Source organism: Trachurus trachurus (genome assembly GCF_905171665.1).
Source record: "Trachurus trachurus genome assembly, chromosome: 5".
In the NCBI taxonomy this organism is placed as follows: Eukaryota; Metazoa; Chordata; class Actinopteri; order Carangiformes; family Carangidae; genus Trachurus; species Trachurus trachurus.
The window spans coordinates 12,015,188-12,031,566 of NC_139896.1; the positions used below are offsets into that span (position 1 = coordinate 12,015,188).

The 16,379-nt window shown below is 43.5% G+C and overlaps 1 protein-coding gene across 1 annotated transcript in view; it reads right to left on the reverse strand.

Annotated features, from left to right (window-relative positions):
• Positions 1 to 16,379, reverse strand: part of cdh4 (cadherin 4, type 1, R-cadherin (retinal)) — a 74,772-nt gene that overhangs the window by 7,908 nt on the left and 50,485 nt on the right. The window contains exons 6-9 of the mRNA XM_083972716.1: positions 12,452 to 12,589; positions 7,308 to 7,493; positions 6,743 to 6,996; positions 3,366 to 3,508 (exon numbers count right to left, since the gene is read on the reverse strand). Coding sequence (XP_083828842.1) covers positions 3,366 to 3,508; positions 6,743 to 6,996; positions 7,308 to 7,493; positions 12,452 to 12,589 — 721 coding nt within the window. The remainder of the gene's footprint in view (positions 1 to 3,365; positions 3,509 to 6,742; positions 6,997 to 7,307; positions 7,494 to 12,451; positions 12,590 to 16,379) is intronic.

A 16,379-nucleotide genomic window follows, 5' to 3' on the forward strand; every position in this document is an offset into this window, starting at 1 on the left:
TACAAGCCCCAAACTACGGATGAAGAAAATACGTGTGCTGCTCTGTTGAACAAACAGGCTGCAGTGATATATTGTGGCCGTGATATTCAGTTGACAACCCCCTGAACACAGACTGTCAGCTAGCTGGACTAAATTACTGATGCAGTGCAGCACAGATAGTTCACCGCAGTTGCTCATCAGTGTTGGATTTCAACTTCTTTCCCTCTATCAGACAGTAACTTGGTGCATCAACTATGTAAAGGTCCGTTGCCCTGGGTCCCAAGGCCCATCGACCGTCTTGTCGGTTATGATTGGCTGGGTGCTTTGTTGCTTCTTACGCTTCGCTTGAATAGAATAAGTAAAGAGAATTTCAATCAAAGTGGAATATATCCCCTTGTTGACACTGGGCTCCAGAATCAATAGGCAGTCAACACTTTCAACTTAAGTTGGTGTGCTTCGGGGCAACCAATTCCTCATTTCTCACCGGGGTAAAAACACCTGGGTCCCACCTACTTACACAGAGAGCAAGCACATTTATTTGTAGTGCTTTAGTTCTTTAGCTGCGTACACTGTCTCAGTTCTTAGGATGATACTCATGACCCTCATTGACAGGTTTTATTCTGAGAGTTTTATCTTCTACAGGGACACAGGGCGCTGACCGCCTGTGCTTACTTATACACAGTGCGCTGTGTATGCTTATGGCTCATCCACTCCACAGGCTGTGAAAAATCTGTTTGTTCTGCTTTTATGTTGCTTTATAGGATTTTAAAACAATAATATGGTAGTAAATCAGCCTCTGTTTTGTCATAATGAGTTTATTAGAGCTAAATCACGTCGTCCATTAGACTTGTGTAAACAGGCATTAGCCTCCGCCAAATAAAGTGACAAGACAGACAACAAAACAACATAAATTATTACTTATATTATTTCTTTACTGCTGAGGTGAGAATGTGCTGAGGCGAGTGAAAAAGCTTACACCTACACTCTGATGTCAAGGGAAACAAGTGACAGTACAACATCTGCTCTGGTCTAGTGGGTGTTTTTTAAAATGCATTAGAAATATATTTTTACTGGTGACCCTGTGCACATGCTGGTCTCCTGTGAATCTCCTAAGTGGGACCCGGCTGAACAGGATCTATCTCAGCTATTTATGTGAACCTCACACACAAACCCACACAAAAGAACACCTACAGGATCAGTCCATCCAATATTTCTCCAAACCTTTCACGGTGTCCACTACAGGAAAAGTTGAGGGACCTTTAGGACCCGCATCTTCTGGGGACAATGAATGTCTGAACCTAATTTCATGTTATCTCTGTATCAAAGTGATGGACCAACACACACTGCCGCCCCTATACTGCCCTACAACGCAAGAAGGAAAAATGAGCTTGTCATTTTTGGAACATTAAAGGTCTGCTACATCATGTGGATAAATATCTTGACTCAATCTTGACTCAACGTTATCTTATTTGGGATATATTTGTGGGTGGTTTTCACAGTAACTCCCAACAACTGTGGTGAAACAACGAGAGAACACTTTAACATGAGGTACCTTATTCTGTCTGTGTATAGAGCTACTCAAAGCCGTGGGGAAACAACAAGAGAACACCGTAACATGAGTTACCCTATTTGTGTATAGAATGCACAACACGCCCTACTGTACAACAGGCCACTACCATTTTATGAACCAATGGGAGTTACCCCTTTCTTGTGTTGTATGGCCAGCTTATATTTTGCCTCAATGCACAGACAGAAAGAGGTAACTCTGAAATAAGGGTAAAATGTTAAAGCAGATATCAGCTTCACGGCCGTTTCGGCTAATGCTGCGTTCAAGGCAGGCTTTTGAAACCGTAAGTTACAGCTTCAAGTCACAACTACGACTTGGTAGCGTTCCAGGTAACCCGTAGCTCGTGTTTTTACCATCCTGTTGTCTGTGAAAGTTCCCTATAACGGCCACTCGTAACTTCCGACCCGTGAACTCGTACCAGATCGAACTGGTATGACTTCACAGGAAGGAAAAACACAAAGTACGAGTTTCCGTGAACGCACCATGAGTTAGCAGCCCCCGCCCTTGTCAGGCATCAATTGGTCCTCGTGCTACGTCACCACATTCACGCGCATCCCTTGGCTGCACACACAGCCCTTCATGCCGTTCTCTCTCCTCATTGGATAACACTTGTATCCCACAAGGAAAATTTTCTCCTCGGGTTACAGCAGAGCAGAGTGACGGAGAGACTCGTGTTTAGGCTGAAATACTTCATGTAAGTGATTGCTGATGGAAAATAGGACTATTTAGGACTTATATTAACCCTCTATGGTACCATGTTGCCCTCAGGCAACATACCACTTTTTGGCCTGTCACATCTCCACAATTCATCCCATTTAATGCTGTAATACTTTAAAAAAGAGAGGAGACCTTAGAGAACCAATAACAATGCTTTAATTTATCACATGACTTTCAAGAAGCCATACTGAAACCCATTTTTGCAGACTTTTTCAAAGGAAACAGGTTTGCCATTTTGCTCCACTAAAACGGTCTGAAAACATAACTTCCTGGCCCTTTTTCATCTGGAAAAAAATATATTTACACTAATAGATTAGTAAAGTTTATTTTTTAATAGTTCCATGCAATTTATTTACTTATTAAATAATGGAAACTTGTTAAAATGCACCTGTTGCCCGAAAGCAACAACGTACCATTATAGAAAATTGCAATGTTGCCTTGAGGCAACACTGGACCATTATGGAATCAATATTGCATTATGAGACTATGGTAGTGTGTGTTTAGGTGTAAATATAATGTTCAAAAACATATAATTCATCATAATTTAGTTTTTTATCCTTAATACATTTTATTTTGAATGCAGTAAAGTAAACATCAGGCTATTATGATGATGATGAGGAAGAAGAGAATGAGAATTGGGATGAGGATGAGGCCAGTGAAGGTGAAAGTCTACAGAGACTGGTGTTTCTAATACAGTATATGACGAACCGTAATGGTACAATGTTGCCTACAAGCAACAAACCCCAAAAACTTCCAAAAATAAATAATTTTTTAAAAATTTCTTCAGATTATGTTTATTTAGTCTATTTTGAGACATAAAAACACTCCAAACATTTTTTTCCCCACTGGCATCATAGTGCGTACCATAGAGGGTTAACAAAAACATTCCACTGATATCTGCTTTAAGTTTGAGTTAAATATTTTTTACACAGCTAGACTACTCACAAAAGCAAGGATTTGACCAATTTTATTTTGGTACATCACTTTTTTTTTTAGGGCAGTATAGTCACACTGGTTAATGTGGCAAATGTGCCTCTATTGGCCATTTCTCTGAATCAAAGTCACAACGACACACACACTCATCCTGACTTACCAGACTTACCATTGTCGAATGCTAGGAATGTGGCCTCATACACGTTGTTTTTAACGTACATGGACTCTCGGTCCAGCAGGGCCATGGTGGTGATCTGACCATTGGTCCTGTTGATCTTCAGCCAGTTTGCTGGGTCTGACAGCTTGGAGTACCTGCACACACACACACACAGACACACCCACAGACACAAAAAGACAGAAGGTTCATTAAATACCAACATAGTCCAGAAATGAACTTTTGCAGCCAAACTGTTTCTTGAATTCCAGCAGCTCTGAGCCTTTTATTTGTGGAAGTGCCCATTATCAGGTTCAATGTTCATTACCATAATAAGCAATACCAGCCAAGCACCTTTGAAATATTACAGTGACATGGAGAGCGGAACATATGTTCACCGAGCTTATCATAACAGCAGCTCATTAGCATGAAGACCGATGAAAACCTGAACCCATATGCAGAACAGAACAGGCAACGCTCTTAACAACTTCGCTGCTCTTTGTACCCACACAGCCGCCACGGCAACTCTCATCACTGTCACCGGTCGATACATCAACGGAGTGGAAAGTGACAGCTGGAATTAAGGTCCATATATCCCATTAACAACCATGACGAGTCTTCACGTCTGACTGGAGCGTAGGAAGTGCCTAACTCTCATCTCTAGTTAGAAATGGTTAATTGTAGACAAGCAAGAAGTTTCACCGGCAGCGAGATGGTCAGCGTGTCACTGTGGTGACAGGAGCTGGGGGTGAGAGAGACAGGCAGAGGGAGTGAGAAAAATGAGGGAGTTTATCGCCACGTTTCTAGAAGTGAGAGTAATCGCCGGAAAACGTGATGAGTGGGATACGGGGCTTAATGAAAACAGCGCATTGGAGGCTGACACTAGTTAGCCAGAGCCTCACGGGCACAGAGAAAACTAATTCCACCTCCGGCTAAAGACGCACACCTCTGCACTGGTACACAGTCAACAGAGGGGAGACAGGAACACGGTGGCAGCCTCAAACTCCATCTATGATATTTTAAACAGTTTCCTTTTTGAGAAAACGTAATAAACAGATGGTGATAAATATGATTTCTCATGCAAGACGATGTCATGAAGCGTTAATTGCCCTGCAGTTGAGTTTGTGGTGTTCACAAGGCATGTCACGTGCTCTCATCTCCTTCCTGTGCCAACAAGATGTCACCTCTCACTGTTGTTACTGTGTCTGCACCTGACAGAGTGGAGTCAGTGTCTTACTATACTCATGAGGACTGCTTTGGTTGTTTATTAATAGCACCAGAAAAGAAAAAAAAAGCTTCCTCAGATTCCAGGGTTAATTTTCTCACCCTAACAAGGAAAGAAATGCTAAAACATACAAACAAACACATGTTAATTGCTCCTGTTGCCACTTAAATCACATCTCAGAGTAAAATCAGCTGGCAAACAGGCTCAGTGTCACATCATCTTCTTGTTGCTTTGCTCCTGAGAGAGAAAAGGCGAGGAACTCATTATAAACATAAAAATAATACACAAACTGGCTCCCGTCCCATCTACTGCTCACACACAGGCCTTTCACTCCTCCTCTGTGTGAGCCTACGTGCATGTTTGTGAGTCTACGTTTGTGCATTTCTGGGTCTTTTGTGCGAATACTGTCCCGGGGTTCAAGTAAGGTCACCAGAAAGAAATACAACAGCCACAAAGATGAGGCTGTCTGACTATGAGCTGAACGTCTGCGTGGCATGCTGTGCCGGAGAAGACAGCGGCTCTGAGTTCCCATCAAATAACAGAGACAGAGACTGACAGAGGAAGGGACGGGGTTAGCAGGAGGCAAGAGGGAGGGAGGGATGACAGAAAATGGAGTAAAAGATGAGTCGCTTCTCTCAATGGAGAGAAGAGCTCAGCCCCTTTACTTTGCATGACACGTCCTTTCAGAAGAAGACACCTGGGATGTGGATATTGCTCAGTCCTCTGTACAGAGCATATAGGAGTACATCCCCAACTAACCCCATTGCTATCAATTCAGTAACATTTTTCCTGGTTCCTCTGTGAGAGAGGCCGTCTCGCTGACATTAAGAAAAATCTATCTCTCGTTGGAGATGGCAGATGGAGCGGAACGGTGCCGCTGGACCTTAGTGGACATGTGGGAGTTTCTGTCGCACAAGGTCGATGCCGGGATGGCACGATGCCCGCTGTGTGTCATCCCAGTTAGGAGGGATGGAGGGAGCGATCAATGAGGAGGAAGAGAAGGAGAAGACAGGGATCTAAGGAGGGCAGGCAGACAGTGTCCAACTCATTACAGGATGACCTCTTCACGCCAGTCGCCTGGCAACGGGGAGGTAACTGGAGCTCAGGATGTGGGTGGGGGGTCAGTGGAGAATGTCACGGAAGAGGCATAAACTGTGAAGTAACTGTCCAGCACTGATTAAACATTGGTGACAGAGGGAGGGACGGGGGTGGACAAAATATTGGAAAATACCCCTCTACAGTGCATGTGCTTCACTCCTCTCTTGGACAGCTGACACACACAAGTCCGTAATTGTGAGATATTTCTAAAAATCTCCATCTAAATACACTGGAAACATTCATAACAACTTGTTAACTTGAAGCATGTAGGCTACTGTAGGGGAAGGTCGCATGAGCATCTAAAGAAATGAAAAAACAAATCTGGGGGAATGAAAGGAACTTGATGTCTGTTTGTAAGGGTTTTCTTTATCATTTGACACTTGTGCATCCTTGGATGTTGAATGCATTTACAGAAGTTATGATTTATATAGAGGCAGCTTGAGACTGGGTAAGAAATAATATAGAATTGAATAAGATACTGAAATACTGAATAGATACAATATGAGTTAATGGAAAATAATCTGTTTTAATACCTCCTTAAAACTGCTATAATCATCATTTCATGTCAACAATTGATCAAAAGCCTGCATGGGGGAGAGAAGTGGCTTTTAGATACAAACCAACAGAGTTATCATCCAGTTCTCTGTTAAATGGAGCATTTTAGTATATTTCAGTCCCTTGTGTTGGTTTTTACAACCTACAACTTTTAAGGTTTTGGTTCACTCTCAGTACCCTTTACTGACTTGACTTTACTGTTACCTGGTGACCACAATGGGGTATTAAGCAGCTAAAAAGACATTTATTTCACCAGTTGGTGTAGACCAAAAGGGTAAAACAAGAGTAAATATTCGACTTTTTGAAATACATAATACATGAGGAGAATGGTAATGTTGCTCCATATCTGCTGGATTTGCTAATAACTGAATGTGGAAATAATAATAACTGTTTTGTGAACAAATTTACCACATCAACTTATAATACATATGTAAACCTGGTGTTTACAGCCTGTTTTTATTGCATTTTTAAAAATAGATTTCAGCATTTGAAGGTGGCTGTGTCAGAACTGTACCTGACAATCTGGTGGATGAAGTGGTCGGGGTCTTGGGCAGCGAACACTGTGAGCGTGGTGCCTGCGGGCACACCCTCCTCAAAGCGAATCATCTTGGGGTTGACAGGGAAGACGGGAGGCTCGTTCACATCCTGAACTGAGATGGTGACTCCCGCCGTGGACTGCAGGGAGGACTGAATGCCGCTGGCCAAGTGGGCCTGGTTGGACACCACCACCGTCAGCATAAAGGCACGGTTCATCTCAAAATCCACCGGCTAGAAGAGAGGAGAGAGACACACGCACACACAAAGGAAAATAATGAGCGATCGGTGGAAAATTAGTGTAGCTGATTGCAAGATTTGTTTCTAACTGTGCACCAATTTGAGAAATGACATAATTCTCTGAAAACATTGTGAAACCAAAGTACTCAAGTCATCAGCATCTGGCTCTTCATAGCAGGTGGAAACATGATGCAGCGTTGAATAACAATGGAGAGCAATTGTTGCTTTGAGACTAAAAGAGCTAATTAGGATGGGTGCAGAGAGAGAGACGCAAAACAAACAGCTTCATTTTTTTTTTTTTTTACCTTGACCACCGTCAGCATGCCCTCATTGGTGATGGGGTTGGTGCGGATGGTGAAGTGTCCGGTGGGGTCTCCGCTCACGATGCGGTAGACGGCGTTCCAGTTGGGGCTGTGGGGCTGATCTCTGTCCACCACTGTCAGGTTGGTCACCACCACGTTCACCTTGTTCTCTGGCACTTCCCCAGAAAACTACAGCGAGTGGGAGGGGAGGAGGAGGAGGAGGAGGGGGAGGAGGGTGAGGAGGGTGAGGGGGAAGGTGGATGAGAGAGGAGGTAGAGGCGGGGAAGGGTGGGAGGGAAAACATTAGGCTGATGTTGTTCCAGCAGTCGGCTAATGCATGTTAATAAGGTGATTTATAGAGATTTTAAACATTTGCCCATGCCATCATTAATCTTTGAGTGTTTTGTGTAATTGTGATTAGGAAAACAAACTGCTTTTAGGGTGATGCCAATAATGCTCATTACAATAAAACAGTGGTAGCAAAACAAATGGAGGAGGAATTAGAAAGATAGGAGAGGAAGAGAAGAAGACTCCAGGAGACATATTTATTTAATTGTGGATAATAGAGAATCATAGCTTGCATTATGTTAATGCAGTCTCTTATTCCACGCCATGTCTGCTCATATGAAACTCTTTATCTGAACTAATGGATTTGTTCAATTAAGTGTTTACCCATTTAATTTAGGTTCTGTGCATTCACCAAATCTAGGTTTTAATAAGCAATTAGATAAGTACTGTAATTAAGGCAGCGATAGGAATAATCTTTGGGTAATGATCTTCATTATACTGCAATCTGAGACAACTCCCCTCTGAACTAACTCTGGAGGAAACTTGGTGACAGCTGCAGAGCCCGGAGAAGAATTTACAGCGGAATAGGATACATGTCTCTCTCTCTATAGGGATTTATCTGGCTACAGTGGGATGGGCACTGGAAGGTAGACACACACACACTCATACACTCATACACACATACACACTCACACACACTAAAAGCTCTCATTGTCAGACGATAATCTGTGTTTCCTCTTGTGAAGCGTTAACTTGTTTATGGTGTGTGTCTGCCAGCTGCTGTTCACTTTAATGGCTTCATCACCGTGGGATTGAAGCCGTGTCCAAACCACCCGATTCTCCTCTCCTCTCCTCTCCTCTCCCCCTGTCTTCCTCTCTTCTCCTCTCCTCTCCTCTCCTCTCCTCTCCTCTCCTCTCCTCTCCTCTCCTCTCCTCTCCTCTCCTCTCCTCTCCTCTCCTCTCCTCTCCTCTCCTCCTCCTCTCCTCATATCCCCTGCAGTACAACCAGGCTGATAAGCACAGAACAAATTAAATATGCACTCTCAGTCTCTGGTGTGTGGGCTCCTCCATTTTATTTTCACCCCAAAGCTTTAGCACAAACACCACCACAAACCTCCCAAGCTTGTTTGGCCGTACTGTGAGACGGCTAAATGGAACATGCTCTCTCTGAGGCATACACAATAGTGCTGGCTGCAGGGGCGGGCGCTTTCAAAATGGCCACTCTCTCGCCAAAGCAATGTGGATGTATTGATAAGCCACTAGAGACGCAGACTACAAATTTCTGAAGGATTTCATAGTTACAGAGAAGAGGGACAAAGAAGCAGGGCAAATTGACTTGTAATGTCACAAAAAGTGTTGTCAGGATTAAAGATTCTGGCTTTACACAACTTTCTATACAAACTTTCTGTGCTCTGCCTGTTTAGTAAACAAGCAATAAGGAAAGTTTTACTGGAGGCAAATCTTAGTTAATGTGTGGGCCTTGGCTGAATACAAATCTTCTGAAGGTCTGCAAAATGGATGAGCAGGATCAAAACAAAACCTCTAAGAACTTTGTATATTAACATTTCATTGCCAAAATGCTACAGTAAGATACAAAAGCATAAATGTTTTGCTAAGTTCAGTTTTGAGATTCATGGTCACTGTCTGAAGTTAACCAGTCAATGCAACAGCACATGCAACAGTAAGTGAACCCATCATCATGTTCATACAGCTGCAGTGTTCACCACTCTGACAAACTTCAGTGCAAGTTCAGGGTCTTGCTCCCTCCAACCCTTGTTGCTATGGAACAAGGGCTGGAAAGATTTTCAAAATGTATACATGGAGTAACACCTTTCAGGTGAACAAGGGGGATAATAGGACTTTTAGCATGCATGACACTTTATGCTAGAATTTAAAGACCTCTCTCCATGTGTCTCACATGTATCAATGAACAAAACAAAACTCTAAACAAATCCCAGTTGCACTGGGTCATTTATGCATGGTCATACCCTTTTATTGCCTCTCATGTTTTACACTGTGCAAACATCTAGCATCAAACGTTTGTGCTACAGCGCAGACGAGGGAAATTAGTGATGCTCCAGTGCTGTACAGACCCAAAATCATTTTGAAAAAAATAAATCTGCATCAAAGGTGCAGAGCACAGCAGGAGAAATCTACTGCCTCTTTACTGAGAACTGACTCAGCGAATGAAAATGGCCCATTTTAGATGGCAGAGCCAGAGCTCAACAAGACTAAATGTGATCTTCTCTTCGTTCATGGGGCGTTGAAAACAACACCAAATGCTAATGACGACATTAGGTTGAATAAATGTTCCAAAACAGCATCTTATTGATATCAGACTGACGTCAGTCCACTTAAGACGGCTCTTGTGTCTTCAGCTGTGAAATAAAGATACAGCTACTGGCAACACGCATCTATACCCTCTGCCTTATTGTTCTTGTTATACAGACGTATCGTGCTGTTTTCTTTTGTGGTCTGCTGCTTAAATGTAGTGAAAGCCAATAATAGTGTGCAGCACCACAGGTGAATTAAAAACCGCCCTCTATTCAGATCTGTCAGCCTGTGTGTCTGGGAGTTTAGTTTTTCAAGCCCAAGTCTTCCAAGCGACACTCCTGCTCCTCATTATTGTTTGGTGAATGACAGACGCTGGGCGCACTTCAGCAAAGGTATTATACACTTGATTAAATAGTTTGATTAGATAGATTGTAGCAAGTATCACAGTCTTTTTGTTTATCACATAATGGCGAACATAACACTAACATGGTGCATTCAGGCCCATGTGGTGAGATGAATAAAACATTTAGCTTTTTTCTTCAAATTAGATGCAATATATCAGCCTGCAAGCAATTTCACTTAATTAGTGTGCTTATATTTTCTCTGTGCCACCCGTAGAGAGCAATGAATTTTTCTTCGAGTCTGTCATACACAAATAATTACTGAACTACTACAAATCTAGTTGCTTGTGCAGGAAGCAAAACAAAAAGTAGAGATTGACAAAGCAGCGGAAAAAGCATCTTGTGGAGAACAATTCTTTGCAGCGGATGTTCATGTGAAAGCGTGTTGTTGTCAGTGTGCAGGAGATACAACGGAAATGTATTTATTCACTTTAACTCATTATCATCTTTGAGTCACACATCGGATTTTGTAGTCACTCTTTTACTGGCAAGCTGAGGCAAACCTGCTTTTCTTACATGGGAGTGTTGCAGAGAAAGTAAGTAATGAGGTCCTGAAGAAATGACAAACATTTCTCATCGACTACACAAGCAGACATGTATGTGCATTGTGCAACCATCGTCAGAGTGTGTACTGTGTGTGTCAAGGACAATGTGTTTCCTCGTGTCTGTTGAAGCGCAGCATGTCCGCTTCTGGCTGGCGGGGAGGACTCTGGTCCAGAGCTTCTCCCCAGCGAAGAGCGGTGACGGCGCCAGAGCCACAGACGGGGACAGAGCAGTTCTGAGCAGAGTGGCAGCCTTGTTCGGTGAGCTCTACCCCTGACAGCTGGGGAGCTCTTATCAGAGCATGCGGCTGGAACTGTACTGGCATGCACGCTGACGAAGGCCCCGCCGAGGAGACAGGGATCACACTGTGTGACGCTGACACACTGCTCGCTCTGCCCCTGAGCTCTGTTGCACACAGCATCTGTCTCTCTCTGGAATCTCAGAAATCCAAGTGCTCACATAAAGAGCAGCTATAATCCAGCCTAGGTCTGTCAGGCTGCGGTCAGCGTTGGATTTTTGTTCTATGGCCAGGCTGAGAACAGAGACTAGGAGCTGTACTGTAGAAGCAAAAACTTAAAGGTTGCATATGTATGCAGCACTTGTGCTCAGAGCTTCTGCTGTCAACCGCTGTTTCCTCATCAATAACCCCTCAAAAAACAAACAACTCCAAATACACGGCAATAGGAAAGTGGCTTCCTGTCAGAGGAGTGCGGAGGTTTCAGGGAACAGGGCCAAATGCCTGCAGACAAACCAAGGCCACCAGAGGCCCCTGCTGGCAGGGAAAACACAGAGGAAGGGAGGGAGGGAAGGAGGGGAGAGAGGGAGGGGAGGACCTCCCATCACCAAAACTGCTCTCGATCTCACTCAGTCACAGTACCTCATCCTGTCTCTCCACATGATGTTCTCAGACAGTGTTTTTTTAATAAGCCTCTGTGTTAATTGATATTCTTTATGTATCCGTTCCTACCCTACATCTTTGTCAGCTGTCGTATTAGCATTCACCTCTTCTGAGAAGCCTCTGAACGCACATTTATTACATGATTGTTGTTGTGCAGGTAGTGTCGGCTGTATCCATAAAGAGAAATCTATTCTACATTATCTCAGGGGCGCTGTAGTGGCATAGTGGCTAAATAAGGTTCAGACCATGCTGTTTTGACATATTAGTCATAGTGACTCCATGGAAACCTCTTCTTTCAACGTGAAGCGCCTCATCCAGCATTTATCTAAATTAATATTTTGAACCCTGCCCTTGACATGGAAAAACAACTAGAGACACATTATCTTAAAATTACATATTTATGGTAATTTTCCTTTAATAAAGGGCAGTAAGACAAATAAAGATGATGGAAAACAACTGAGAGAGGCAAAAAAATAATAAATAACAAATACAGCTGTAATCCTGAGATAGAGCTTTTGTCCTCTGTCTATGGCCAACAAGCACCTTTATTACCTGGAGCACAAACAAACACCATCTTTTTAATTGAATTATTGATTTGATCTGAATCATTTTTTCCTGCACAATAAATCTCATAAGACATGAATTCAATAGAAAAAGACTCTCTGTTCTTCCTCCTTCTGGTAGTTTTCTAACGGTTTCTTACACAGAACAAGAAAATATCCACGGGAAAGTCTTGCACTCACCGTCCTGACTGTCAGTTCTGGGGGGTTGTCGTTGATGTCTGTAATGGAGATCAGAGCTGTGGCCGTGTTGGACAAGCCAAAGTTCAAGTTGCCCTCCATGTCTGTGGCCTGGACAATGATGGTGTACTGAGACACTTTCTGCAAAAAGAATCAGAACAAGAGAAAACATGCTCAGGGATTGTGTGGACACAAGAAAGAAACAACAAATTAATATTTCACCCATGTGACATGAACACACTGACACACATATAAATGAATAAATAGTAAATGCATGAGTAAAAATCCCCTAACCTTTAGCTACTATACCAGCCACAGCCATTGTCTGGGGTCTTTTAGAGAACCTGATTTGCTCAATAACAGATGGTAAACAGCACAATACGCACACATGAACACACACACACACAAACTTGCAGAGACAGAGCGGTGTGTTGGTAAAAGGCCCATCCATTATTGCCTAAAAGTCTTGGCTTTCCGCTGTGTGAACAGACCTGGATCATCACTCATTTTAATGGAGGCACCACCACTTAAAGATGCGCCATGGTGCTGCAGATAATACCGGGAGGGGGAATGGGCCTTATTTAGTCAAGTTACAGTGAGGGGGAGTCGTCCCAGAGCGCACTGCAGCACCAGGCAGCACACGCTGAAATATGACACGACCATGACAAAAACACCATAAAGCATTAGGCTTTGTTTAGACACAACTGGATGAAAAAGAAACAGTGAGTCCCTGCTCCAACATCATGACGCTGTCCATGGTTCTGAAAGTTCAATCTGTCCCTAGACTCCACACTGGAGAGAGTCACAGTGTATGTGTGTGTGTGTGTGTTTTCCATCATGACAGTATAAGCTTCTCTGCTTTGTGGTCTCTTCGTCTTCCTACTAATCCATTTGGCTCAGGCCTCCATTGTATCAGAGGAAAGTGAGGGAACCAGAGAGAATGGACGTCAAGGACAGGCCAGTGTTCGCCACATAGGGCCTGCTGCTTTGTTTAACATCCACAATGCGTCCTGTCGTCAGCCTAATGTTCGTTTGTTGCTGGACTTGTTTCGTCAAATTCACCGCGAGGTCATGCTTTGTGAGGACTTGACAGCCAGTGGCACTGGTGTCAGGGACTGCCTGGAGGAATGAGAACGAACCTAGCCGAGAGGTCTAGTAGGTAAAGTCGGCGAGTTGTTTCATCCTGTTGGATGGCAGTGTCTTTGCTTTTTCATTTCTTTGAGTTGTGCCTTTCTTCTTTTTTTCTCCTCTGGTTTATTGTGTGTTCTTTGTTAACTCACATTCTGTGCTTCTTTTGATCTGACGCTATCTTTCTCATCACATCTAGGTTGCTCGGTGTTCTCCGCCTGTCTGTTCTCGATCTGTCTATCTCTCTGTCTGTCCTTCTGCCAGTCCCTGTGTGTATCTTTATATCTCCTTGTTCCCTCCCACTCTCTTTTCAGTCATGAAGGATGCAGTTGATTGTTAGATCAGTCAAACCATTGAGGCCGGCATCTGGAGTCATTTACCATCTCTCCAAGTCAAGTGCGCAGACATGTTAATCTGCACCAAACCAATCCTATTAATGAAAACTCAATACAGACTGACCTTTATTAGACTCATAATGAAATATCAATACCATCTCCCCTCATAGCGCGCTTTAGTAAATAAAGACCTCAATGATTGTGTCTCTCTACAGGCTCATTTAGATCCGGTCACATACATCAATCTAGAAAAAGCACCAGATGGCTGCAGGAAGCTAATAGGCTTGAGCTTTGATGGACGCTTTTTTCTTTGGTCAGGTAAAAGAGGAATGACGGGAGCAGAGCCAGCAGGTGGAGCTCTCACACAGTAGGGGATGTGGCTGATGCGTCCTATCCTGCAGGGTTATATCACTCATCTGAGGGTAGTTGCAAGTTTATGGCCCTTCTAGTGCTCACATGCACATCCGCTAACGCTCCAGTGAGTGGGAACAGGTGGGACACTCAGACTCTTACACACACACACACACACACACCGGGTATATGTGAGCATAGGCGAACCAAACACACAGACACACAGACACACACACACAGCCAAGCGTACTCTCTGCTGTCCAAAAGTGGCTGCCCGAACAAGCCTGTAAAGGGCTCTCTAATGAGTCCTATAGAAGTGCTGAACAGAAAATCTCTCTGTTAGATTAGAGACCGCTGCTGGCAGGAAATACAGCTCCTTGTCTCACGACCAACAGCAACAGCCCAGACTCCCCCACAGGCCTTAAGCCTCACGGACTTAATCTGCAGAAGCTGAAAGCCATCAGAGGCTACAGAAACACCTGTACACGGAGCTGTGCCAACAATAAAAGCCAATCCCTTTCTTCATGGGGACCAAATTAGGTAGTTTACCATCCAGGAGACTAAAGAAAGAAATGGGAAAAGGCTATCAATGTTAGGTACTCGACAAGTCAAGCCAAACAGCAGACAGGACAGGTGGGAAAACCTGGCTGTTCTTGGTTTGTAAGCAAATGGAGTTGTTCTCCAGAGAGACTCTGTTAGCACAGAACACAGTAAAGGAAATAATGGTCTCAACAAGTAAGGCCATGTCAAACAAGAAAATGGAGAGGAGTGGTTTTCTGGCAACACGAGTACAGTGGTGAATTAATTATACCTGAGCTGAGAGTGCATTTTCACTGGGTGTGCTGTACAGAACTATTCAAAAAAAAAGGGTAAAGAGGGAGAAACCAGGCGAGAGAGACCGGCTCTTTACTTGTGCCGTTTGTGAATTGTGTTCCGGCCTGCCGGGCTCCGACCGGCCACAGTCATTAGCTTGTCACTTACAATCTGTCTCAAACGGACTGAGACTCGTGGCTAAAACTGTGGAGACCAACACTCTTCTGTTTCCTCGACTCCGCGCTCTCTCTCCCTCACCGGCCCTCAGTGTCAGTGACCCCATCTTGACAACTTCAATTCACTTCAGCTGAGATCACTTCAATTAAATTTACTGGATTTGATTTGATGCTATTCGATTCCATTTCATCAGATTTTTAGTTCAGTCCAATTCAGTTCAATTTATTTTGGTTCAGTTGAGTTCAAGTACCTCCAGATGTGGGAGTTCTGGCTCTGAGATACAGTACACATCTACAAGGTTATTTTCTACTTTCTCATATTTCATCACAGCACCAAAAATACGCACAGAAGCCAGTTTTGTTTCCATCTTCATCACACCCCCCCCCCCCTTCTTCATCCCTCATAGGGATATCTCAGGCTGGGTTGAGGACACAAACAGCTCAAGACTGGTTTGAAGACATCACAAGCCAGCGGGAACTTACTGCAAGCAGCACACTGCTCTGCGAGAGCTCTTGTCTGAGTCCCATTGTAGAGATATTCATTCGGATACGTAGGTAAATATGAGATATAAACTCTGAATCCACTTGATTAGATACGCCTCCACATTTACGCAAACAGCTCAGAGTCACATTCTGGATAAATAAAGGCTGTGAGTCACATAAGAATAAAGCTGCTGGAATAAAACAGACACACTGGCAAGGGGTTTAGTTAATCGTCCAACCGAGCAATGCAATACAATGCGCAGGACATGACTGAGCATGATGAAAAGTTTTGCCAAATAGTAGGCGGATACCTCTTTTACTACGGTACATCAGTATCACCTTTCTCATGAACAATACAATAATAGACTAAGAAACCAGGCCAGGTCTTAAACAATTCACAATCCAGATTAAAAAAAGGGGGAAATTTCAGCCAGCATCATGTTCTGCAGTTGGTCAAATCACAAGTACAAGGAGCAGATGTGAGTGGGAGTCTAATATCTCCATGCTGAGTTTGGGTATTTGGGCTTTAAATTAATCATGTCATCATCACCACTATCTTGCTATAAGGTGTCAAACAAATATGGATAGAGAAAGAGAGTGTGGAGTAACTACTTCCCCAGTTATATCTGATATAGTGATATAATC